Raw genomic sequence first — 26259 nt, 5'->3', positions numbered from 1 at the left:
ATAGCTGTATTCAATAGCTAAAATGACTTCTAATTTATTTCTGAAATGACAAATGATTTGGTCGTCGTCCCCCCCCCCCCCCGGCCCGCCGCTACAAAAATGTTTCCCTCATCACGTCTCCGGCCTCAAACCGTTTTTTTTGCGCTTCGCTGATACGCGCCTGACCCGGAAGAAGGCTATTGTGGCTGCCTTTGATTTTTGATTTTGATTTTATTTTTTATTTTCCTGCCGTTGTTCTAAATATGGATTGTCAGACAGCAAGCAAGGGGGCTCAGTTCTTTGAGCAGGGCGCTTTGGGCTGAAAAAGAGCCCTCACGTTTCTCGTGAACTGGGGCCTGACCGTTCACCTCCGACAGGGCTGAGCTGGGTAGGACAAATGGCAGTAATGATGATGATGGTGATAATTCAGAATAATAATCATGGTACTTCTGAAGCGCTTACTATGTCCCAAACACTGTTCTTAGAGCCGGGGTGGATACAAGTTAATCAGGTTGGCCACAGCCCCTGTCCCACACGGGGCTCAAACTCTCGACTTGTGAACCTGCTATTGGGTAGGGACCGTCTCTCTATGTTGCCAGCTTGCACTTCCCAAGCGCTTAGTACAGTGCTCTGCACGCAGTAAGTGCTCAATAAATGCGACTGAATGAATGAATTTAACACATGGGACAACTGAGGCCCAGAGAAGGGCATTTGTTAAGCGCTTACTACGCGCCGGGCACTGTACTAAGCACTGGGGTGGATTCAAGCAAATCGGGTTGGACGCAGGCCTTGGCTCAGATGGGGCTCACAGTCTCAATCCCTATTTTACAGATGATAATAATAATAATAATGATGGCATTTGTTAAGCGCTTACTATGTGCAAAGCACTGTTCTAAGCGCTGGGGGGGATACAAGGTGATCAGGTTGTCCCACGGGGGGCTCACAGTCTTCATCCCCATTTTACAGATGAGGGAACTGAGGCTCAGAGAAGTTAAGTGACTTGCCCAAGGTCACACAGCAGACATGTGGCGGAGCCGGGGTGGGGGAACTGAGGCCCAGAGAAGGGCATTTGTTAAGCGCTTACTATGTGCCGGGCACTGTACTAAGCACTGGGGTGGATTCAAGCAAATCGGGTTGGACGCAGGCCTTGTCCCACGTGGGGCTCACAGTCTCAATCCCCATTTTACAGATGGGGGAACTGAGGCCCAGAGAAGGGCATTTGTTAAGCGCTTACTATGTGCCGGGCACTGTACTAAGCACTGGGGTGGATTCAAGCAAATCGGGTTGGATGCAGGCTTTGTCCCACATGGGGCTCACAGTCTCAATCCCCATTTTACAGATGGGGGAACTGAGGCCCAGAGATTTACAGATGGGGGAACTGAGGCCCAGAGAAGGGCATTTGTTAAGCACTTACTATGTGCCAGGCACTGTACTAAGCACTGGAGTGGATTCAAGCAAATCGGGTTGGACGCAGGCCTTGTCTCACGTGGGGCTCGGAGTCTCCATCCCCATTTTACAGATGGGGGAACTGAGGCCCAGAGAAGGGCATTTATTAAGCGCTTACTATGTGCCAGGCACTGTACTAAGCACTGGGGTGGATCCAAGCAAATCGGGTTGGGCGCAGGCCTTGTCTCACATGGGGCTCACAGTCTCAATCCCCATTTTACAGATGGGGGAACTGAGGCCCAGAGAAGGGCAGTTGTTAAGAGCTTACTATGTGCCGGGCACTGCACTAAGCACTGGGGTGGATTCAAGCAAATCGGGTTGGGTGCAGGCCTTGTCCCACGTGGGGCTCAGAGTTGCCATCCCCATTTTACAGATGGGGGAACTGAGGCCCAGAGATTTACAGATGGGGGAACTGAGGCCCAGAGAAGGGCATTTGTTAAGCGCTTACTATGTGCCAGGCACTGTACTAAGCACTGGGGTGGATTCAAGCAAATCGGGTTGGGCGTAGGCCCTGTCCCACGTGGGGCTCACGGTCTCAATCCCCATTTTACAGATGAGGGAACTGAGGCCCAGAGAAGGGAAGTGACTTGCCCAGGGTCACACAGCAGACGTGGCGAAGCCGGGATTAGAACCCAGGGCCTTCTGTGCTCCCGGGCCAGAGCTCTAGCCACTAAGCCATGCTGCTTCTCTGAAAGCAGCGACTTTCACCTTGTCCTTCCCAAGCGCTTAGTACAGTGCTCCGCACACAGTAAGCGCTCAATAAATACGATTGATTGATGATTGATTGATTGAAAGACAGTACAGTGGGCATGCTGGCCAAAACTGGCAACGTTACGGAAAGGAAAGAAGGACAGAAGGAAGAGGGTGAGGGAGGAATTGGAGGGGTGTGGGGTGAGAGGAGGAAAAAGTGGGGAGAGCCGGGTGGGAAAATCGGGAAGGGAGGGAGAGAGGAGGAGGAAAGGAAAAAGGGAAAGGAGAAGGAAGTAGCGGGCAAGATGGGGGAGAGGGAGGAGAGACGAGAAGACACCCCACTGGAGAATCAGGCTGTCTTTCTCCTGGCGGGGAATGCATCCTAAGGAAGTCAGTCACTGTCTGGTACCGTAATAATAATAATGATGGCACTGATGAAGCGCTTACTATGTGCAAATAATAATAATAATAATAATAATAATAATAATAATAATAATAATGGCATTTATTAAGCGCTTACTATGTGCAAATGATAATAATAATAATGATGGCATTTATGAAGCACTTACTATGTGCAAATAATAATAATAATAATGGCATTTATTAAGCACTTATTATGTGCAAATAATAATAATGATAATGATGGCATTTATGAAGCGCTTACTATGTGCAAATAATAATAATGATGGCATTTATGAAGTGTTTACTATGTGCAAATAATAATAAGAATGATGATGGCATTTATTAAGCGCTTACTATGTGCAAATAATAATAATAATAGTGATGGCATTTATTAAGAGCTTACTATGTGCAAATAATAATAATGATGATGGCATTTATGAAGCGCTTACTATGTGCAAATAATACTAATAATAATGATGGCATTTATGAAGCGCTTACTATGTGCAAATAATAATAATAATAATAATAATGGCATTTATTAGGTGCTTGCTATGTGCAAATAATAATAATAATGGCATTTATGAAGCGCTTACTATGTGCAAATAATAATAATAATAATAATAATAATAATGGCATTTATTAGGTGCTTGCTATGTGCAAATAATAATAATAATAATAATAATAATGGCATTTATGAAGCGCTTACTATGTGCAAATAATAATAATCATAATAATAATGGCATTTATGAAGCACTTACTATGTGCAAATAACAATAATAATAATAATGGCATTTATTAAGCGCTTACTATGTGCAAATAATAATAATAATGATGGCATTTATGAAGCGCTTACTATGTGCAAATAATAATAATAATAATAATAATGGCATTTATTAAGCACTTACTATGTGCAAATAATAATAATAATAATGATGGCATTGATGAAGCGCTTACTATGCGCAAATAATAATAATAATAATGATGGCATTTATTAAGTGCTTACTATGTGCAAATAATAATAATAATAATAATGGCATTTATGAAGCGCTTACTATGGGCAAATAATAATAATAATAATGATGGCATTTATGAAGCACTTACTGTGTGCAAATAATAATAATAATAATAATAATAATAATGATGGCATTAGGTGCTTACTATGTGCAAAAATAATAATAGTGATGATGGCATTTATGAAACGCTTACTATGTGCAAATAATAGTAATAATAATAATCATGGCATTTATGAAGCGCTTACTATGTGCAAATAATAATAATAATAATAATGGCATTTATTAAGTGCTTACTATGTGCAAATAATAATAATAATAATAATAATAATGGCATTTATTAAGCGCTTACTATGTGCAAATAATAATGATAATAATAACAGCATTTATTAATCAATCAATCGATCGTATTTATTGAGCGCTTACGGTGTGCAGAGCGCTGTACTAAGCGCTTGGGAAGTCCAAGTTGGCAACATCTAGAGACAGTCCCTACCCAGCAGTGGGCTCACAGTCTAGAAGGGGGAGACAGAGAACAAAACCAAACGTACTAACAAAATAAAATAAATAGAATGGAATAGATATGTACAAGTAAGCGCTGGATGCACTGTGCTAAGCGCTGGGGAGGTTACAAGGTGATCAGGTTAGAACAGGGCTCAGCGCTTAGAACAGTGCTTTGCGCATAGTAAGCGCTTAACAAATGCCATCATTATTATTATTATTATTAGGTTGTCCCACGGGGGGCTCGCAGTCTTCATCCCCATTTTCCAGATGAGGGAACTGAGGCCCAGAGAGGTGAAGTGACTTGCCCAAAGTCACACAGCCGACAAGCGGCGGACCAAGCGTAAGCCTTGGTGCCTTGATAACTTCAATCCCTTTGGGATGGCCCCTTGTCAATAAAGGGATTGATACGATAAAATACGTCCGATAAAATACGATTGATGGATTGATTGATTAAAGGCAGCCATCAATCGTATTCATCATCATCACCATCAATCGTATTTATTGAGCGCTTACTATGTGCAGAGCACTGTACTAAGCGCTTGGGAAGGACAAACTGGCAACATATAGAGACAGTCCCTACCCAACAGTGGGCTCACAGTCTAAAAGGGGGAGACGGAGAACAAAACCAAACATACTAACAAAATCAAATAAATAGAATAGATATGGACAAGTAAAATAAATAAATAAATAAATCATCATCATCATCATCATCATCATCAATCGTATTTATTGAGCGCTTACTATGTGCAGAGCACTGTACTAGGCGCTTGGGAAGTACAAGTCGGCAACTTAGAGAGACGGTCCCTACCCAACAGTGGGCTCACAGTCTAGGATCATATGGTCCAAGCATCTCTGGCCATTGTCGGACACAATATTCTGAATTAGCTGAGCCTTTGGTATGGCCCAGGAATTAATTAAGGAATTAATGATGGCATTTATTAAGCGCTTACTATGTGCAAAGCACTGTTCTAAGCGCTGGGGGAGGAAACAAGGTGCTCAGGTTGTCCCACGGGGGGCCCACAGTCTTCACCCCCATTTTCCAGATGAGGGAACTGAGGTCCAGAGACGTGAAGTGACTCGCCCGAAGTCACACTAGACTGTAAGCTCATTGTGGGCAGGGGATATGCCTCTTCAATGATACACCCTACTCTCCCAAGCGCTTAGTACAGTGCTCTGAGCACAGTAAATGCTCAATCAATACAATTGACTGCTCTCTTTTTTTTTTTTGGCGGGGGGCATTGTTTTACAATGGCACTTGCAGAGAAGCAGCGAGGCGTAGGGGATGGAGCCTGGGCTCGGGCTCAGAAGGTCATGGGTTCTAATCCTAACTCCGCCACCTGTGTGCTGCGTGACCTCAGGCAAGCCGCTGAACCTCTCTGCGCCTCAGTTCCCTCATCTGTAAAATGGGAACACGCCAAATTCATTCATTCAGTCGTATTTATTGAGCGCTTCCCGTGTGCATAGAACTGTGCTAAGTGCTTGGGAAGGACAAGTTGGCAACATCATCATCATCAATCGTATTTATTGAGTGCTTACTATGTGCAGAGCACTGTACTAAGCGCTTGGGAAGTACAAACTGGCACCATATAGAGACAGTCCCTACCCAACAGTGGGCTCACAGTCATATAGAGACGGTTAACAACAATGGCATTTATTAAGCGCTTACTATGTGCCAAGCACTGTTCTAAGCACTGGGGAGGTTACAGAGTGATCAGGTTGTCCCACAGCGGGGCCCACAGTCTTCATCCCCATTTTCCAGATGAGGGAACTGAGGCCCAGAGAAGTGAAGTGACTTGCCCAAAGTCACACAGCTGACAAGGGGCGCAGTCAGGATTTGAACTCATGACCTCTGACTCCAAAGCCCGGGCTCTTTCCACTGGGCCACGCTGCTTCCCTACCCAACAGTGGGCTCACAGTCTAGAAGAATACCATCATCATTCTTATTATCCATAATAACGATGGCATTTATTAAGCGCTTACTATGTGCAAAGCACTGTTCTAAGCATTTTGTGATCATCTTCAATGCCGGCTGTTATGACAAATGGGCATGCTTGTACAATGCTAAACGTCTAGCACAGTGCTAAGTGCTTTGCACACAGTAAACGCTCCAGCGCTTAGAACCGGGCTTGGCACATAGTGAGCGCTTAACAAATACCCAAATTATCATTAATAAATATGATGGAATGAATGAATGCATGATCGTTTGCATCCTGCTACGTGCCAGAAAGCCAAGGTTTCAGCTACCCGCCAATTTCAGGAAAATTTTCCTCTACTAGGGAGTTCCATTCTTCCAAATCCCATGTCAAAGGAAATTTGTGCTGCAGAACTCACTGTATCAGACGCCACTTGCCCAAACTTCTTCTTCCGACACCCTCACGCGGTCTCCAGACAGACTTGCGTTGTTGGGTGAAAGTTTTCTGATTCCCCACCGATCTAACCAAATCATCCGCTGCAAGTACATGTGATGGCAGAACCGTGGCTCAGCGGAAAGAGCCCGGGCTTTGGAGTCAGAGGTCATGGGTTCGAATCCCGGCTCTGCCACCTGCCTCCTCCAGGAGGCCTTCCCAGACTGAGCCCCTTCCTTCCTCTCCCCCTTGTCCCCCTCTCCATCCCCCACATCTTACCTCCTTCCCTTCCCCACAGCACCTGTATATGTATATATGTTTGTACATATTTATTACTCTATTTATTTTGCTTGTACATATCTATTCTATTTATTTTATTTTGTTAGTATGTTTGGTTTTGTTCTCCATCTCCCCCTTTTCGACTGTGAGCCCACTGTTGGGTAGGGACTGTCTCTATATGTTGCCAACTTGGACTTCCCAAGTGCTTAGTCCAGCGCTCTGCACTCAGTAAGCGCTCAATAAATATGATTGATTGATTGATTGTCAGTGGGTGACTTTGGGCAAGTCACTTCACTTCTCTGGGCCTCGGTTCCCTCATCTGGAAAACGGGGATGAAGACTGTGAGCCCTCCGTGGGACAAACCTGATCATCTTGTAACCTCCCTGGCGCTTAGAACAGTGCTTTGCACATAGTAAGCGCTTAATCAATCAATCAATCAATCAATCAATCGTATTTATTGAGCGCTTACTATGTGCAGAGCACTGTACTAAGCGCTTGGGAAGTACAAATTGGCAACATATAGAGACGGTCCCTACCCAACAGCGGGCTCACAGTCTAAAAGGGGGAGACGGAGAACAAAAGCAAACATACTAACAAAATAAAATAAATAGAATAGATATGGACAAATAAAATAAATAAATAAATAAATAGAGTAATAAGTATGTACAAACATATATACATATATACAGGTGCTGTGGGGAAGGGAAGGAGGTAAGATGGGGGGGATGGAGAGGGGGACGAGGGGGAGAGGAAGGAAGGGGCTCAGTCTGGGAAGGCCTCCTGGAGGAGGTGAGCTCTCAGTAGGGCCTTGAAGGGAGGAAGAGAGCTAGCTTGGCGGATGGGCAGAGGGAGGGCATTCCAGGCCCGGGGGATGACGTGGGCCGGGGGTCGATGGCGGGACAGGCGAGCGCTTAGTACAGTGCTCTGCACATAGTAAGCGCTCAATAAATACGATTGATGATGAATAAAACGTTGGGAACGGCAAGGAATCCGCCACGCTCTTCAACGCCACGCAACTATCGGGTAGGAAAACCGAAGCAGGCGCGTTTTCTTGTTTCCCTGGACCCTCGGGTAACAATCCGTCGGATGCGGAACGGTGAAAAATGCGGCTCCGAACCTCTTTTCCGCGCAAACCGGCCCAAGGGGAAAGAACCAAAGCGGAATGGCCTTTATAAGGGCCTTGCGCTTGCCAAGAATAAGGGAATTTCTTTTTTCTTCCCATGTAATTTTTGAAACGTCACCCGGGAATGGAATGCTCCTATTTTTCGGGGCACTGTTGGACGAAAGCCCATCGGTAAACTGTCATTCCCGAACGCCGGACGGACTTCCAAGTCCGAAGCCGGCCGGGCCCGCCGCCTGGAATGGGGGCAGGTGGGTCTGGTGTGGGTAGCGGTCAATCCATCCCATTTCTCCGGCGCTCACGATGTGCAGGGCACTGTACTGAGTGCTTGGCACAGTGCTTTTAGACTGTGAGCCCACTGTTGGGTAGGGACTGTCTCTAGATGTTGCCAATTTGTACTTCCCAAGCGCTTAGTACAGTGCTCTGCACGTAGTAAGTGCTCAATAAATACGATTGATGATGATGATGATGATGCTAAGCGCTTAGTACAGTGCTCTGCACACAGTAAGCGCTCAATAAATACGACTGAATGAATGCTTGGGAGAATACCAGAGGTCATGGGTTCTAATCCTGGCTCCGCCACTACTACTACTACTAATAATAATGGCATTATTATACCCCCATCTTACCTCCTTCCCTTCCCCACAGCACCTGTATATATGTATATATGTTTGTACAGATTTATTACTCTATTTATTTTACTTGTCCATATCTATTCTATTTATTTTATTTTGTTAGTATGTTTGGTTTTGTTCTCTGTCTCCCCCTTTTAGACTGTGAGCCCACTGTTGGGTCGGGACTGTCTCTATATGTTGCCAATCTGTACTTCCCAAGCGCTTAGTACAGTGCCCTGCACACAGTAAGCGCTCAATAAATACGATTGATGATGATGATGATGATTATTATTATTATTATGGCATTATAATGGCAATAACGGAGAAGCAGCGTGGCTCAGTGGAAAGAGCCCGGGCTTTGGAGTCAGAGGTCATGGGTTCAAATCCCGGCTCCGCCACTTATCAGCTGTGTGACTTTGGGCAAGTCACTTCACTTCTCTGGGCCTCAGTTCCCTCATCTGTAAAATGGGGATGAAGACTGTGAGCGCCCCCCCCCCCGTGGGACAACCTGATCACCTTGTTAACCTCCCCAGCGCTTAGAACAGTGCTTTGCACATAGTAAGCGCTTAATAAATGCTATCATTATTATTATTATTGTTATTTGTTAAGAGCTTACTATGTGCACAGCATTCATTCATTCAGTCAATCGTATTCAGTCAATCAATCAGTCGTATTTATTGAGCGCTTACTGTGTGCAGAGCACTGCACTAAGCGCTTGGGAAGGACAAGTTGGCAACATCTAGAGACGGTCCCTACCCAACAGTGGGCTCACAGGCTAGAAGAGTGCTTACTGTGTGCAGAGCACTGTACTAAGCGCTTGGGAAGGACAGGTTGGCAACATATAGAGACGGTCCCTACCCAACAATCAATCAATCGTATTTATTGAGCGCTTACTGTGTGCAGAGCACTGGACTAAGCGCTTGGGAAGTCCAAGTTGGCAACATATAGAGACGGTCCCTACTCAACAGTGGGCTCACAGTCTAGAAGAGTGCTTACTGTGTGCAGAGCACTGTACTAAGCGCTTGGGAAGGACAGGTTGGCAACATATAGAGACAGTCCCTACCCAACAATCAATCGTATTTATTGAGCACTTACTGTGTGCAGAGCACTGTACTAAGCGCTTGGGAAGGACAAGTTGGCAACATATAGAGACAGTCCCTACCCAACAGTGGGCTCACAGTCTAAAAGCTGCCTTGGGGAAGCAGTGTGGCCTAGTGGCTAGAGCAGGGGCCTAGGAGTTACGGGACCTGAGTTCTAATCCCACCTCCGCCACAGTTCCTTTCAGTGATGAAATCTTTGTGAAGACTTCCCCCTTCTTGACTGTGAGCCCACTGTTGGGTAGGGACCATCTCTATATGTTGCCAACTTGGACTTCCCAAGCGCTTAGTACAGTGCTGTGCATGCAGTAAGCGCTCAATAAATACGATTGAATGAATGAATGAATGAATGAAAGGACCCGCGTTCCAATCCTCCTCTGCCATCTGTCTGTGTGGCTTTGAGCGAGTCAGCCGCGTAGCTCAGTGGAAAGAGCCCGGGCTCTGGAGTCGGAGGTCACGGGTTCAAATCCCGCTCCTCCACTTGTCCGCGGTGTGACTTTGGGCAAGTCACTTCACTTCTCTGGGCCTCAGTTATCCCATCTGTAAAACGGGGATGAAGACTGGGAGCCCCCCGGGGGACAACCTGATCATCTTGTAACCTCCCCAGCACTTAGAACAGTGCTTGGCCCAAAGTAAGCGTTTAATAAATGTCCTCATTATCATTATTACTATTCTTCTCTGTGTTTCCATTTCCTCACCTGTCTACTTGTCCTGTTGTCTGTCTCCCCCTTCTATCATCATCAATCGTATTTATTGAGCGCTTACTGTGTGCAGAGCACTGTACAGTCTTCTAGCCTGTGAGCCTGTTGTTGGGGAGGGACCGTCTCTAGATGTCGCCGACTTGGGACTTCCCAAGCGCTTAGTACAGTGCTCTGCATACAGTAAGCGCTCAATAAATGCGATTGAATGAATGAATGACAATTCCCGTTCTCCCTCCTACTTTAGACTGTGACCCCTGGTGCGGGACAGGGACTGTGTGTCCAGACTGATGATCTTGTAGCTACCCCAGTGTTCAGTACAGTGCCTGGCGCGGAGAAAAGCACCCAACAAATACCACACTTATTATCCCAGACTGAGCCCCCTCCTTCCTCTCCCCCTCGTCCCCCTCTCCATCCCCCTCATCTTACCTCCTTCCCTTCCCCACAGCACCTGTATATATGTATATATGTTTGTACAAATTTATTACTCTATTTATTTTACTTGTACATATCTATTCTATCGATTTTATTTTGTTAATATGTTTGGTTTTGTTCTCTGTCTCCCCCTTTTAGACTCTGAGCCCACTGTTGGGTAGGGACCGTCTCTATATGTTGCCAACTCGTACTTCCCAAGCGCTTAGTACAGTGCTCTGCACACAGTAAGCGCTCAATGAATACGATTGATTGATTATTATCACTGGTGGCCGAGATCTTTGCCACCCAAATGAGGCGGCTGTTTTTCAGGATTCCCCCTTGGGGAATTCCAGGTGTTTTTTGGGCGAAAAAATAAAACCCTCACTGTTGACGGCACAGCCCGGGAGGCAGGTCTGGGGCTAGAACCCAGGCGTCCTGTTGGCCGGAGTCAATCAATCAATCAATCGTATTTATTGAGCGCTTACTGTGTGCAGAGCACTGTACTAAGCGCTTGGGACGTCCAAGTTGGCAACATCTAGAGACGGTCCCTACCCAACAGTGGGCTCCCAGTCAAGCTCCTTCCACTAGACCAACCGCATCATCAACTTGATTTCTTGCTTGTTTGTGCCCAATCACCAGGGAGATTTCAAGGTGTACTTAATAATAATGATAATAATAATGATGATGGCATTTATGAAGCGCTTACTATGTGCAAAGCACTGTTCTAAGCGCTGGGGAGGTTACAAGGTGATCAGGTGGTCCCACGGGGGGGGCTCACAGTCTTCATCCCCATTTTCCAGAGGAGGGAACTGAGGCCCAGAGAAGTGAAGTGACTTGCCCGAAGTCACACAGCTAAGTGGCGGAGCCAGGATTCGAACCCATGACCTCGGACTACAAAGCCCGGGCTCTTTCCACTGATCCAGGCTGCTTCTGAGGAACGCCTACCTTCTTAAGTCCCAAGAAGGGAACTGAAGGAGAAAAGTTAGCTCATTCGATGGGCTTGGCAATTAGGGAAAACATATCGGGATCGGGATGAAGCCATTCACTGTTACGTCCCTCAAGATCACGATCCACTGGGGAGAAAGTGTTTTTTCCGGATAAAAGGCCGGCTCACGGTCGCAGTGATGAGGTGCAATTTACGGTTTTCGGGGGGCACAGACGAGGGGAAATAGTTGGGCCCGTTTGTCCGACCCGCCCCCGTGAAAAGAGGAGACTGAAAGGGAAGACGGTTGAAAAATGAAGACTAAGAAAAGGTTCCCACGTATCCCATTTTCTCCTCTTCCCATTCATTTTCTGTCGTGTTCCCATTAGATTTCTTCTCTTCCGCAGCAGGGAAGGACAGTGAAACATAACGTGGGGAAACTTTGCATTTTGCTTGTCCGTGCTATTGTTTTTGTTTTCGAGAAAATTATAGCCTCCTCCCCAGTTAAGCCTCTCTCCCAAATCAGCAGCGACAGTGAACGTACGGGTTATCTGGAATTCATTCACTCATTCAGTCGTATTTGTTGAGCGCTTACTGTGTGCAGAGCACTGTACTAAGCGCTTGGGAATGATGTGAGCCCGCTGTTGGGTAGGGACCGTCTCTAGATGTTGCCGACTTGGACTTCCCAAGCGCTTAGTACAGTGCTCCGCACACAGTAAGCGCTCAATAAATACAATTGAATGAATGAATGAATAAATAAGCCCCCACAGAGGGGTTCAAAGTTGAGACTGTAGCTTCAGTTTTGCTCTCATCCTTCGATGAGATCCTGCGATGCAATTAACAACCATTACCATATATAATAATAATAACTGTGGTATTTGTTAAGCGCTTACTGTATTCCAGGCCCTGTACTAAGCAACGGGGTGGATACGAGTTAATCGGGTTGGATACGGTCCCTGTCCCCCTGGGGCTCACAGTCTTCATCCCCATTTTACAGATGAGGGAACTGAGGCCCAGAGAAATGAAGGGACTTGCCCAAGGTCACACACAGCACACAAGCGGTGGAACCGGGATTCAAACCCAGGTCCTTCTGACGCCCAGGCTCTATCCTGGGTGTCAGGAAGCAGGGAAGCAGCGTGGCTCAGTGGAAAGAGCCCGGGCTTTGGAGTCAGAGGTAACAGGCAAAGAGAATAATAATAATAATGATGATGATGGCATTTATTAAGCGCTTACTATGTGCAAAGCACTGTTCTAAGCGCTGGGGAGGTTACAAGGTAATCAGGTTGTCCCTCGGGGTGCTCACAGTCTTAATCCCCATTTTACAGATGAGATAACTGGGGCCCAGAGAAGTGAAGTGACTTGCCCAAAGTCACACAGCTGACAATTGGCGGAGCCGGGATTTGAACCCGTGACCTCTGACTCCAAAGCCTGGGCTCTTCTCCACTGAGCCACGCTGCTTCTCTAAAGAGAAGCTAAAGAGACCAAAAGCTACCGTTTTTCCTTGGACTAATCCCCTCCTCCCCCTCTCCATCCCCCCGCCTTACCTCCTTCCCTTCCCCATAGCACCTGTATATATGTATATATGTTTGTACATATTTATTACTCTATTTATTTTACTTGTACATATCTATTCTATTTATTTTATTTTGTTACTATGTTTGGTTTTATTCTCTGTCTCCCCCTTCTAGACTGTGAGCCCGCCGTTGGGTAGGGGCCGTCTCTAGATGTTGCCAACTTGTACCTCCCAAGCGCTTAGTCCAGTGCTCTGCACACAGTAAGTGCTCAATAAATACGATTGATTAATCATTGATTGATTGCTTGACTAATCAAAAAAAGGCACTTGGACGAACAAGAAATAATGCGCGATTTGGTCTGCTCAGATCATTCATTCATTCAGTCTGGCCTTCCCAGACTGAGCCCCCTCCTTCCTCTCCCCCTCATCCCCCTCTCCTTCCCCCCGCCCCCGTCTTACCTCCTTCCCTTCCCCACAGCACCTGTATATATGGATATATGTTTGTACATATTAATTACTCTATTTATTTATTTTACTTGTACATATCTATTCTATTTATTTTATTTTGTTAATCTGTTTTGTTTTGTTCTCTGTCTCCCCCTTCTAGACTGTGAGCCCGCCGCTGGGTAGGGACCGTCTCTATAGGTGGCCGACTTGGACTTCCCAAGCGCTTAGTACAGTGCTCTGCGCACAGTAAGCGCTCAATAAATATGACTGATTGATTGATGATTGATTGATTGATTGACTAATCAAAAAAAGGCACTTGGACGAACAAGAAATCACGCGCGATTTGGTCTGCTCGGATACTTCGTTCATTTTTCCCGTTCCCCGCAAGGGATTGGCCTTTGGAAATTCTCTGCCAGTGGAAAACCATCCGATGGATAATGCCAAGGGCCAGTTGGGGGATTTTTATTTCAACATTGCCATCTGGTGGAACCCGGCCACCGCCTTCAATTTGGGTCCCGTCCGCTGCCTTCGTGAGATACCGGCGTAAATTACCACTTTTTCAAAGAACGCGAAGCCTTCCATCTCCATTAGTTCATTTCCAAATGAACATTTCCATTTCCCCCTCCTCCCTCTCCCCCTCCCCACCCCCCTGCCTTACCTCCTTCCCTTCCCCACAGCACCTGTATATATGTTTGTACAGATTTATTACTCTCTTTACTGATTTATTTCACTTGTACATATCTATTCTATTTAGTTTAATTTGTTAATATAATCATAATAATAATAATGATGGCATTTGTTAAGCGCTTACTATGTACAAAGCCCTGTTCGAAGCGCTGGGGAGGATACAAGGTGATCAGGTTGTCCCACGGGGGGCTCACAGTCTTCACCCCCACTTTACAGATGAGGGAACTGAGGCTCAGAGAAGTGAAGTGACTTGCCCAAGGTCACGCAGCAGACGTGGCGGAGCCGGGATTCGAACCCATGACCTCTGACTCCAAAGCCCGGGCTCTTTCCACTGAGCTACGCTGCTTCTCAATGTTTGGTTGTTAATATGTTTTGTCTTGTTGTCCGTCTCCCCCTTCTAGACAGTGAGCCTGCTGTTGGGTAGGGACCGTCTCTAGATGTTGCCAACTTGGACTTCCCAAGCGCTTAGTACAGTGCTCTGCACACAGTAAGCGCTCAATAAATACGACTGATGGATTGATTGATTTCCATCCCTCAAGAGAACTGAAAAGCTTCCCTTCTATGGAGAGGATTTTAATACCAATAATAATAATAAGGATGGCATTTATCAAGCGCTTACTATGTGCGAAGTGCTGGGGAAGTTACAAGGTGAAGTCACAGTCTTCATCCCGCCAGCTGTCAGCTGTGTGACTTTGGGCAGTCACTTCACTTCTCTGGGCCTAAGTTACCTCAACTGTGAAATGGGGATGAAGACTGTGAGCCCCCCGTGAGACAACCTGATCACCTTGTAACCTCCCCGGCGCTTGGAACAGTGCTTTGCACATAGTAAGCGCTTAATTCTATTTATTTTATTTTGTTAATATGTTTTGTTTTGTTGTCTGTCTCCCCCTTCTAGACTGTGAGCCCGCTGTTGGTTAGGGACCGTCTCTATATGCTGCCAATTTGTACTTCCCAAGCGCCTACTACAGTGCTCTGCACACAGTAAGCGCTCAATAAATACGATTGAATGAATAAATGCTATTATTATTATCAGTGCTTAGAACAGTGTTTTGCACATAGTCAGCGCTTAATTCTATTCATTTTATTTTGTTAATATGTTTTGTTTTGTTGTCTGCCTCCCCCTTCTAGACTGTGAGCCCGCTGTTGGGTAGGGACCGTCACGATATGTTGCCAACTTGGACTTCCCAAGCGCTTAGTACACTGCTCTGCACACAGTAAGCGCTCAATAAATACGATTGAATGAATGAATGAATCCCCATTTTACAGATTAGGGAACTGAGGCACAGAGAAGTGACTTGTCCAAAATCACACAGCTGCCAAGTGGCAGGGCCGGGGTTTGAACTCACGACCTCGGACTCCAAAGCCTGGGCTCTTTCCACTGAGCCACGCTGCTTTTAAATATCTCAGTAGGTTCTGACGTTATTCTCTACGAAATATTTTCTTCACAAAACCTGACGTTTAGTCCTTAATTGTGGTATTTGTTAGGCGCTTACTACGTGCCAGGCACTGTGCTAAGCGCTGGACAGGATACAAGCAGACGGGGTTGGACACAGTCCCTGTCCCACGTGGGGCTCACAGTTTCAATCCCCCTTTTACAGATGAGGAAATTGAGGCCCAGAGAAGTAAATGATAATAAGAATAATTTTGGTATTTGTTAAGCGCTCACTATGTGCAAAGCACTGTTCTAAGCGCTGGGGAGGATACAAGGTGATCGGGTTGTCCCGTGTGGGGCTCACAGTCTTAATCCCCATTTTGCAGATGAGGGAACTGAGGCCCAGAGAAGTGAAGTGACTTGCCCAAGGTCACACAGCAGACATGTCTCCCCCTTCTAAACTGTGAGCCCACTGTTGAGTAGGGACCGTCTCTATATGTTGCCAACTTGTACTTCCCAAGCGCTTAGTACAGTGCTCTGCACACAGTAAGCGCTCAATAAATACGATTGATTGATTGACCCACTGTTGGGTAGGGACTGTCTCTATATGTTGCCAACTTGTACTTCCCAAGCGCTTAGTACAGTGCTCTGCACACAGTAAACGCTCAATAAATACAATTGATTGATTGATGTGGGGGAGCCGGGATTAGAACCCGTGACCTCTGACTCCCAAGCCCGGGCTCTTCCCACTGAGCCACGCTGCTTCTCTGTGTAAATCAATCAATCAATTGTATTTATTGAGCGCTTACTGTGTGCAGAGCACTGGACTAAGCGCTTGGGAAGTCCAAGTTGGCAACATATAGAGATGGTTCCTACCCAACAGTGGGCTCATCATCATCAATCGTATTTATTGAGCACTTACTATGTGCAGAGCACTGTACTAAGTGCTTGAAACAAACTTGAAACCGTGGGGCTCACAGTCTAAAAAAGTGTAAAGTGACTTGGCCAAGGTCACACAGCCCGACAAGTGGGGTTCCTCTTATGCTGCTGTCGTGCCCGTGGCAACCCTTACCTTGGTGATTTCTTCAGAAGCTCGTTCAAAATCCTGGACATTTCTGCAGTAGAATCCTATGGTACAGCTCGGATCCATTTTTCGAAATGACATCTTTTTGGGGGAAGGACAGTGGAATGACTGCGATTTAAAAAAAAAAAAACCAAATACACACATTAACAATTTTCAGAAAAAGGAACCAAAGCGTTCTCTCTTTTGGGGGGCTTGTAATCCATGAGATCTGTATTTATTGCACATTTGGTCAGACTAATTGGGCACCAAAACTTCTAGAACCTTTTCTGAATGAGAAGCGGCACGGCATAAAGTAGATAAAAGCACAGGCCTGGGATTTAGGAGGTCGTGGATTTAAATCCTGCACTTGTCTGCTGTGTGACCTTGGGAAGTCACTTTACTTCTCTGTGCCTCCATTACCTCATCTGTAAAAGGGGGATTGAGACCGTAAACCCCGCGTGGGACAGGGACAGTGTCCAACCCAATTTTCTTGAATCCCGTACGGTGCCTGGCACATAGTAAGTGCTTCATACCATTATTATCGTCATTATTAATAATGGTTTCTGGCCCCATTTTATGTGAAAAGCCCCGCCGCTTCCCCAAAATCATACAGGGACAGAACTAATAATAATAACTATAGTTTTTGATAAGCGCTTATTATGTGCCAAGCACTGTTCTAAGCACTAGGGTAGATACAAGGGAATCAGGTTGTCCCATATGGGGCTCATAGTCTTAATCCCCATTTTTAAAGATGAAGTAACAGGCACAGAGAAGTGAAGTGGCTTGCCCAGGGTCACACAGCAGGCTGTTCTATTTATTTTGTTAATGATGTGCATCTAGATTGTGAGCCCGCTGTTGGGTAGGGACCGTCTCTATTTGTTGCCCACTTGTACTTCCCAAGCGCTTAGTACAGTGCTCTGCACACAGTAAGCGCTCAATAAATACGATTGAATGAATGAATGAAAAGTGGCTTGCCCAAGGTCACACAGCAGGCTATTCTATTTATTTTGTTAATGATGTGCATCTAGATTGTGAGCCCATTGTTAGGCAGGGACCGTCTCTATTTGTTGCCCACTTGTACTTCCCAAGCGCTTAGTACAGTGCTCTGCACACAGTAAGCGCTCAATAAATACGATTGAATGAATGAATGAAAAGTGGCTTGCCCAAGGTCACACAGCAGGCTATTCTATTTATTTTGTTAATGATGTGCATCTAGATTGTGAGCCTGCTGTTGGGCAGGGACCGTCTCTATTTGTTGCCAACTTGTACTTCCCAAGCGCTTAGTACAGTGCTCTGCACACAGTAAGTGCTCAATAAATACGATTGAATGAATGAATCTAGCTTTACCTCTATTTATTCTGATAATAATATCAGAATATCACCTGTCCTCATGTTTTGTTTTGCCGTCTGTCTCCCCCTTCTCGACTGTGAGCCCGTTGTTGGGTAGGGACCTTCTCTATATGTTGCCAACTTGTGCTTCCCAAGCGCTTAGTACAGCGCTCTGCACACAGTAAGCGCTCAATAAATACGATTGATTGAATGAATGACTGAAAAGTGGCGGAGCCAGGATTAGAACCCATGTCCTCTGACTCCAACTATAACACTGAACATTTTCTCCACCATAGACACTGTTAGTGTCGTAAAGCGGGGGCGGAGGGTGAGGGGGAAGAAAAAGAAAGCTTCTTGACTAGTCTTTTCTACATATTTCCCACAGATAATAATAATAATGGCATTTGTTAAGCGCTTACTATGTGCAGAGCACTGTTCTAAGCGCTGGGGGGGATACAAGGATAACACCCCCTCTGGAAATAGCATGCAAAACTAACGGTTCTTCGGACAGATTATAAAATGACAGTGACCTAAAATCGGACATTTTCTAGAGGATTTTTTATCTCGGGGGAGGGGGATTTTCAAGCCCTGGGAGTTTAAGGCAAATTGAACTTCATTCCATCTGATTGTAAACCATCTACCGTTAATTAGCATTCGCTACAGAGATCACTTGAGCTTCAGAAATTAAAATAAATTAGGGTCTTCCAGCCAGCCTTCTCCCTGGGCCTCATCTCTGCCCTACACCATTTTGATGGTGCTGTTACAATAAGCAAAAATAATTCCAATCAGACAAAGATACTTTTTCTTCCACCCTTAACAGATTATTCCCTAATAGCTTCAAGACTGTGAGCCCGTTGTTGGGCAGGGACCGTCTCTGTATGTTGCCAACTTGTACTTCCCAAGCGCTTAGTACAGTGCTCTGCACACAGTAAGCGCTCAATAAATACGATTGATTGATTGATTGATCTCTGCCCTACGCCACTTTGATGGTGCTGTTACAATAAGCAAAAACAATTCCAATCAGACAAAGATACTTTTTCTTCCACCCATAACAGATTATTCCCTAATAGCTTCAAGACTGTGAGCCCGTCGTTGGGAAGGGACCGTCTCTATATGTTGCCAATTTGGACTTCCCAAGCGCTGAGTCCAGCGCTCTGCACACAGTAAGCGCTCAATAAATACGATTGAATGAATGACTGAAAAGTGGCGGAGCCAGGATTAGAACCCATGTCCTCTGACTCCAACTATAACACTGAACATTTTCTCCACCATAGACACTGTTAGTGTCGTAAAGCGGGGATGGGGGGTGAGGGGGGAGAAAAAGAAAGCTTCTTGACTAGTCTTTTCTACATATTTCCCACAGATAACACCCCCTCGGGAAATAGCATGCAAAACTAATGGTTCTTGAGACAGATTATAAGATGACAGTGACCTAAAATCGGACATTTTCTAGAGGATTTTTTATCTCAGGGGGAGGGGGATTTTCAAGCCCTGCGAGTTTAAGGCAAATTGAACTTCTTCATCCCATATGATTGTAAACCGTCTGCCGTTAATTAGCATTAGCTAAAGAGATCATTTGAGCTTCAGAAATTAAAGTATACTAGGGTCTTCCAGCCAGCATTCTCCCTGGGCCTCATCTCTGCCCTAATGCCACTTTGATGGTGCTGTTACAATAAGCAAAAATAATTCCAATCAGACAAAGATACTTTTTCTTCCACCCTTAACAGATTATTCCCTAATAGCTTCAAGACTGTGAGCCCGTTGTTGGGCAGGGACCGTCTCTGTATGTTGCCAACTTGTACTTCCCAAGCGCTTAGTACAGTGCTCTGCACACAGTAAGTGCTCAATAAATACGATTGATTGATTGATCTCTGCCCTACGCCACTTTGATGGTGCTGTTACAATTAGCAAAAATAATTCCAATCAAACAAAGATACTTTTTCTTCCACCCTTAACAGATTATTCCCTAATGGCTTCAAGACTGTGAGCCCGTTGTTGGGAAGGGACCGTCTCTATATGTTGCCAACTTGGACTTCCCAAGCGCTGAGTCCAGTGCTCTGCACAAAGTAAGCGCTCAATAAATACGATTGAATGAATGAATTAATAATAGCTGAAGAATTTCCAATATTCACCAAGAACAGGGACTCAAGCTCCTTGGTTTATTCAGTAATGATGGCGGGGTGGGCAGGCAAAAAATACTTTTCCTTCCACTCACCAGATTACTTCCAAGCATCAGATTATTTTCTAATAGCCAAAGAATCTCCGCTATTCACCAAGAAAAGACTAAGGCCAGACAGATCTGGTGAACTCCAAGTGAAATGCTACCCAAAGCCTGTGCCTAATATTCACGGGTATTTAGTGTCCTAGTGCTCTCTAGGAAAATCCCTAATTGGCTCGTTCGAAGGACATATTTACTATTCTATACTATAGTATATTCTATTTATTTTGGTAATGATGTGCATCTAGCTTTATTTTTATTTATTCTGAGGACTTGACACCTGTCCGCATGTTTTGTTCTGTTGTCTGTCTCCCCCTTCTCGACTGTGAGCCCGTTGTTGGGTAGGGACCGTCTCTATATGTTGCCGACTTGGACTTCCCAAGCGCTGAGTACAGCGCTCTGCACACAGTAAGCGCTCAATAAATACGATTGAATGAATGAATGAATAATAGCTGAAGACTCTCCAATATTCACCAAGAACAGGGACTCAAGCTCCTTGGTTTATTCAGTAATGATGGCAGGGTGGGCAGGCAAAAAATATTTTTTCTTCCACTCACCAGATTACTTCCGAGCATCAGATTATTTCCTAATAGCCAAAGAATCTCCGCTATTCACCAAGAAAAGACTAAGGTCAGACGGATCTGGTGAACTCCCAGTGAAATGCTACCCACAGCCTGTGCCTAATATTCACAGGTATCTAGTTACCTACTGCAGTCTGGGAAAATCCCTAATTGGCTCGTTTGAAGGACATATTTACTATTCTATACTATAGTATATTCTATTTATTTTGGTAATGATGTGCATCTAGCTTTATTTTTATCTATTCTGATGACACCTGTCCACATGTTTTGTTCTGTTGTCTGTCTCCCCCTTCTCATCTGTGAGCCCGTTGTTGGGTAGGGACCGTCTCTATATGTTTTCAACTTGGACTTCCCAAGCGCTGAGTCCAGCGCTCTGCACACAGTAAGCGCTCAATAAATACGATTGAATGAATGAATGAATAATAGCTGAAGACTCTCCAATATTCACCAAGAACAGGGACTCAAGCTCCTTGGTTTATTCAGTAATGATGGCAGGGTGGGCAGGCAAAAAATATTTTTTCTTCCACTCACCAGATTACTTCCGAGCATCAGATTATTTCCTAATAGCCAAAGAATCTCCGCTATTCACCAAGAAAAGACTAAGGCCAGGCGGATCTGGTGAATTCCCAGTGAAATGCTACTTACAGACTGTGCCTAATATTCACGGGTATTTAGTTACCTACTGCAGTCTGGGAAAATCCCTAATTGGCTCGTTTGAAGGACATATTTACTATTCTATACTATAGTATATTCTATTTATTTTGGTAATGATGTGCATCTAGCTTTATTTTTATTTATTCTGATGACTTGACACCTGTCCACATGTTTTGTTCTGTTGTTTGTCTCCCCCCTCTCGACTGTGAGCCCGTTGTTAGGTAAGGACCATCTCTATATGTTGCCAACTTGGACTTCCCAAGCGCTGAGTCCAGCGCTCTGCACACAGTAAGCGCTCAATAAATACGATTGAATGAATGAATGAATAATAGCTGAAGAATTTCCAATATTCACCAAGAACAGGGACTCAAGCTCTTTCATTTATTCAGTAATGACACTGTTACAATCAGCATTGGCGGGGTGGGCAGGCAAAAAATACTTTTTCTTCCACTCACCAGATTACTTCCGAGCATCAGATTATTTCCTAATAGCCAAAGAATCTCCACTATTCACCAAGAAAAGACTAAGGTCAGACGGATCTGGTGAACTCCCAGTGAAATGCTACCCAAAGCCTGTGCCTAATATTCACAGGTATTTAGTTACCTACTGCAGTCTGGGAAAATCCCTAATTGGCTCGTTTGAAGGACGTATTTACTATTCTATACTATAGTATATTCTATTTATTTTGGTAATGATGTGCATCTAGCTTTATTTTTATTTATTCTGATGACACCTGTCCACATGTTTTGTTCTGTTGTTTGTCTCCCCCTTCTCGACTGTGAGCCCGTTGTTGGGTAGGGACCGTCTCTATATGTTGCCAACTTGGACTTCCCAAGCGCTGAGTACAGCGCTCTGCACACAGTAAGCGCTCAATAAATACGATTGAATGAATGAATGAATGACAGGGGCTGTTCATTCAGTCGTATTTTTCGCAGAGAAGTAAAATGACTTGCCTAATCAATCAATCAATCGTATTTATTGAGCGCTTACTATGTGCAGAGCACTGTACTAAGCGCTTGGGAAGTACAAATTGGCAACATATAGAGACAGTCCCTACCCAACAGTGGGTTAACAGTCTAAAAGGGGGAGACAGAGAACAAAACCAAACATACTAACAAAATAAAATAAATAGAATAGATATGTACAAGTAAAATAAATAAATAAATAAATAGAGTAATAAATATGTACAAACATATATCCATATATACAGGTGCTGTGGGGAAGGGAAGGAGGTAAGATGGGGGGGATGGAGAGGGGGACGAGGGGGAGAGGAAGGAAGGGGCTCAGTCTGGGAAGGCCTCCTGGAGGAGGTGAGCTCTCAGCAGGGCCTTGAAGGGAGGAAGAGAGCTAGCTTGGCGGATGGGCAGAGGGAGGGACACACAGCAGACAAGTAGCGGACCCAGGATTAGAACCCAGGTCCTTCTTACTCCCAGGCCCGTGCTCTATCCACTGAACCACACTGCTTCCCCACAAGGAGCTTACAGACTACAGGGGAAGAGAGACATTAAATTACAGATCAGTGGTATGTATTGAGGGATGATGATGATGATGGTATTTGTTAAGCGCTTACTATGTGCAAAGCACTGCTCTAAGCACTGCTTACTATGAGCAGAGTAATAATAACAACAATAACAGTTATGGTACTCGTTAGGCACTTACTATGTGCCAAGCACTGTTGTAAGCATTGGGGTAGATACAGGTTAGTCAGGTTGGACACAGTCCCTAGGGCTCACACTTAATCCCCATTTTACAGATGAGGTAACTGAGGCCCAGAGAGGTGAAGTGACTTGCCCAAAGTCACACGGCAGACATGTGGCAGAGCCAGAATTAGAACCTATAACTGAAGCCCAGAGAAGTGAAGTAACTTGCCCAAAGTCACACGGCAGGCATGTGGCAGAGCCAGAATTAGAACCCATAACTGAGGCCCAGAGAAGTGAGGTTACTTGCCCAAAGTCAAACGGCAGACATGTGGCAGAGCCAGAATTAGAACCCATAACTAAGGCCCAGAGAAGTGAGGTTACTTGCCCAAAGTCACACAGCAGACATATGGCAGAGCCAGAAATTAGAACCTATAACTGAAGTCCAGAGAAGTGAAGTGACTTCAGAAATTAGAACCTATAACTGAAGCCCAGAGAAGTGAAGTGACTTGCCCAAAGTCACACAGCAGACATATGGCAGAGCCACAAATTAGAACGTATAACTGAAGCCCAGAGAAGTGAAGTAACTTGCCCAAAGTCACACGGCAGGCATGTGGCAGAGCCAGAAATTAGAAACTATAACTGAAGCCCAGAGAAGTGAAGTAACTTGCCCAAAGTCACACAGCAGACATATGGGAGAGCCAGAAATTAGAACCTATAACTGAAGTCCAGAGAAGTGAAGTAACTTGCCCAGAGTCACACAGCAGACATACGGCATAGCCAGAAATTAGAACCTATAACTGAAGCCCAGAGAAGTGAAGTGACTTCAGAAATTAGAACCTATACCTGAAGCCCAGAGAAGTGAAGTAACTTGCCCAAAGTCACACAGCAGACATATGGCAGAGCCAGAAATTAGAACCTATGACTGAAGCCCAGAGAAGCGAAGTAACTTGCCCAAAGTCACACAGCAGACATATGGCAGAGCCAGAAATTAGAACCTATAACTGAAGCCCAGAGAAGTGAAGTGACTTCAGAAATTAGAACCTATACCTGAAGCCCAGAGAAGTGAAGTAACTTGCCCAAAGTCACACAGCAGACATATGGCAGAGCCAGAAATTAGAACCTATAATTGAAGCCCAGAGAAGTGAAGTAACTTGCCCAAAGTCACACGGCAGACATATGGCAGAGCCAGAAATTAGAACCTATAACTGAAGCCCAGAGAAGTGAAATGACTTCAGAAATTAGAACCTATAACTGAAGCCCAGAGAAGTGAAGTGACTTGCCCAAAGTCACACAGCAGACATATGGCAGAGCCACAAATTAGAACGTATAACTGAAGCCCAGAGAAGTGAAGTAACTTGCCCAAAGTCACACGGCAGGCATGTGGCAGAGCCAGAAATTAGAAACTATAACTGAAGCCCAGAGAAGTGAAGTAACTTGCCCAAAGTCACACAGCAGACATATGGGAGAGCCAGAAATTAGAACCTATAACTGAAGTCCAGAGAAGTGAAGTAACTTGCCCAGAGTCACACAGCAGACATACGGCAGAGCCAGAAATTAGAACCTATAACGGAAGCCCAGAGAAGTGAAGTAACTTGCCCAAAGTCACACAGCAGACATATGGCAGAGCCAGAAATTAGAACCTATAATTGAAGCCCAGAGAAGTGAAGTAACTTGCCCAAAGTCACATGGGAGACATATGGCAGAGCCAGAAATTAGAACCTATAACTGAAGCCCAGAGAAGTGAAGTAACTTGCCCAAAGTCACAAGGCAGACATGTGGCAGAGCCAGAAATTAGAAACTATAACTGAAGCCCAGAGAAGTGAAGTAACTTGCCCAAAGTCACACAGCAGACATATGGTAGAGCCAGAAATTAGAACCTATGACTGAAGCCCAGAGAAGTGAAGTGACTTGCCCAGAGTCACACAGCAGACATATGGCAGAGCCAGAAATTAGAACCTATAACGGAAGCCCAGAGAAGTGAAGTGACTTCAGAAATTAGAACCTATACCTGAAGCCCAGAGAAGTGAAGTAACTTGCCCAAAGTCACACAGCAGACATATGGCAGAGCCAGAAATTAGAACCTATAATTGAAGCCCAGAGAAGTGAAGTAACTTGCCCAAAGTCACACGGCAGACATATGGCAGAGCCAGAAATTAGAACCTATAACTGAAGCCCAGAGAAGTGAAATGACTTCAGAAATTAGAACCTATAACTGAAGCCCAGAGAAGTGAAGTGACTTGCCCAAAGTCACACAGCAGACATATGGCAGAGCCACAAATTAGAACGTATAACTGAAGCCCAGAGAAGTGAAGTAACTTGCCCAAAGTCACACGGCAGGCATGTGGCAGAGCCAGAAATTAGAAACTATAACTGAAGCCCAGAGAAGTGAAGTAACTTGCCCAAAGTCACACAGCAGACATATGGGAGAGCCAGAAATTAGAACCTATAACTGAAGTCCAGAGAAGTGAAGTAACTTGCCCAGAGTCACACAGCAGACATACGGCATAGCCAGAAATTAGAACCTATAACTGAAGCCCAGAGAAGTGAAGTGACTTCAGAAATTAGAACCTATACCTGAAGCCCAGAGAAGTGAAGTAACTTGCCCAAAGTCACACAGCAGACATATGGCAGAGCCAGAAATTAGAACCTATAACTGAAGCCCAGAGAAGTGAAGTAACTTGCCCAAAGTCACACAGCAGACATATGGCAGAGCCAGAAATTAGAACCTATAACTGAAGCCCAGAGAAGTGAAGTGACTTCAGAAATTAGAACCTATACCTGAAGCCCAGAGAAGTGAAGTAACTTGCCCAAAGTCACACAGCAGACATATGGCAGAGCCAGAAATTAGAACCTATAATTGAAGCCCAGAGAAGTGAAGTAACTTGCCCAAAGTCACACGGCAGACATATGGCAGAGCCAGAAATTAGAACCTATAACTGAAGCCCAGAGAAGTGAAATGACTTCAGAAATTAGAACCTATAACTGAAGCCCAGAGAAGTGAAGTGACTTGCCCAAAGTCACACAGCAGACATATGGCAGAGCCACAAATTAGAACGTATAACTGAAGCCCAGAGAAGTGAAGTAACTTGCCCAAAGTCACACGGCAGGCATGTGGCAGAGCCAGAAATTAGAAACTATAACTGAAGCCCAGAGAAGTGAAGTAACTTGCCCAAAGTCACACAGCAGACATATGGGAGAGCCAGAAATTAGAACCTATAACTGAAGTCCAGAGAAGTGA

General features: G+C 45.0%; 1 protein-coding gene across 2 annotated transcripts in view; it reads right to left on the bottom strand.

Annotated features, from left to right (window-relative positions):
• Positions 1-26259, bottom strand: part of ATG4C (autophagy related 4C cysteine peptidase) — a 90705-nt gene that overhangs the window by 3926 nt on the left and 60520 nt on the right. For both annotated transcript variants that reach the window (XM_038752835.1, XM_038752836.1), the window contains one exon: positions 16609-16728. In XM_038752835.1, the coding sequence (XP_038608763.1) occupies positions 16609-16728 (120 nt within the window). The remainder of the gene's footprint in view (positions 1-16608; positions 16729-26259) is intronic.

The sequence above is a fragment of the Tachyglossus aculeatus genome, chromosome 10, assembly GCF_015852505.1.
Source record: "Tachyglossus aculeatus isolate mTacAcu1 chromosome 10, mTacAcu1.pri, whole genome shotgun sequence".
Taxonomy (NCBI): Eukaryota; Metazoa; Chordata; class Mammalia; order Monotremata; family Tachyglossidae; genus Tachyglossus; species Tachyglossus aculeatus.
Note: the sequence above shows the minus strand (reverse complement) of the source record. Positions and strands in the feature narration are given on the sequence as shown.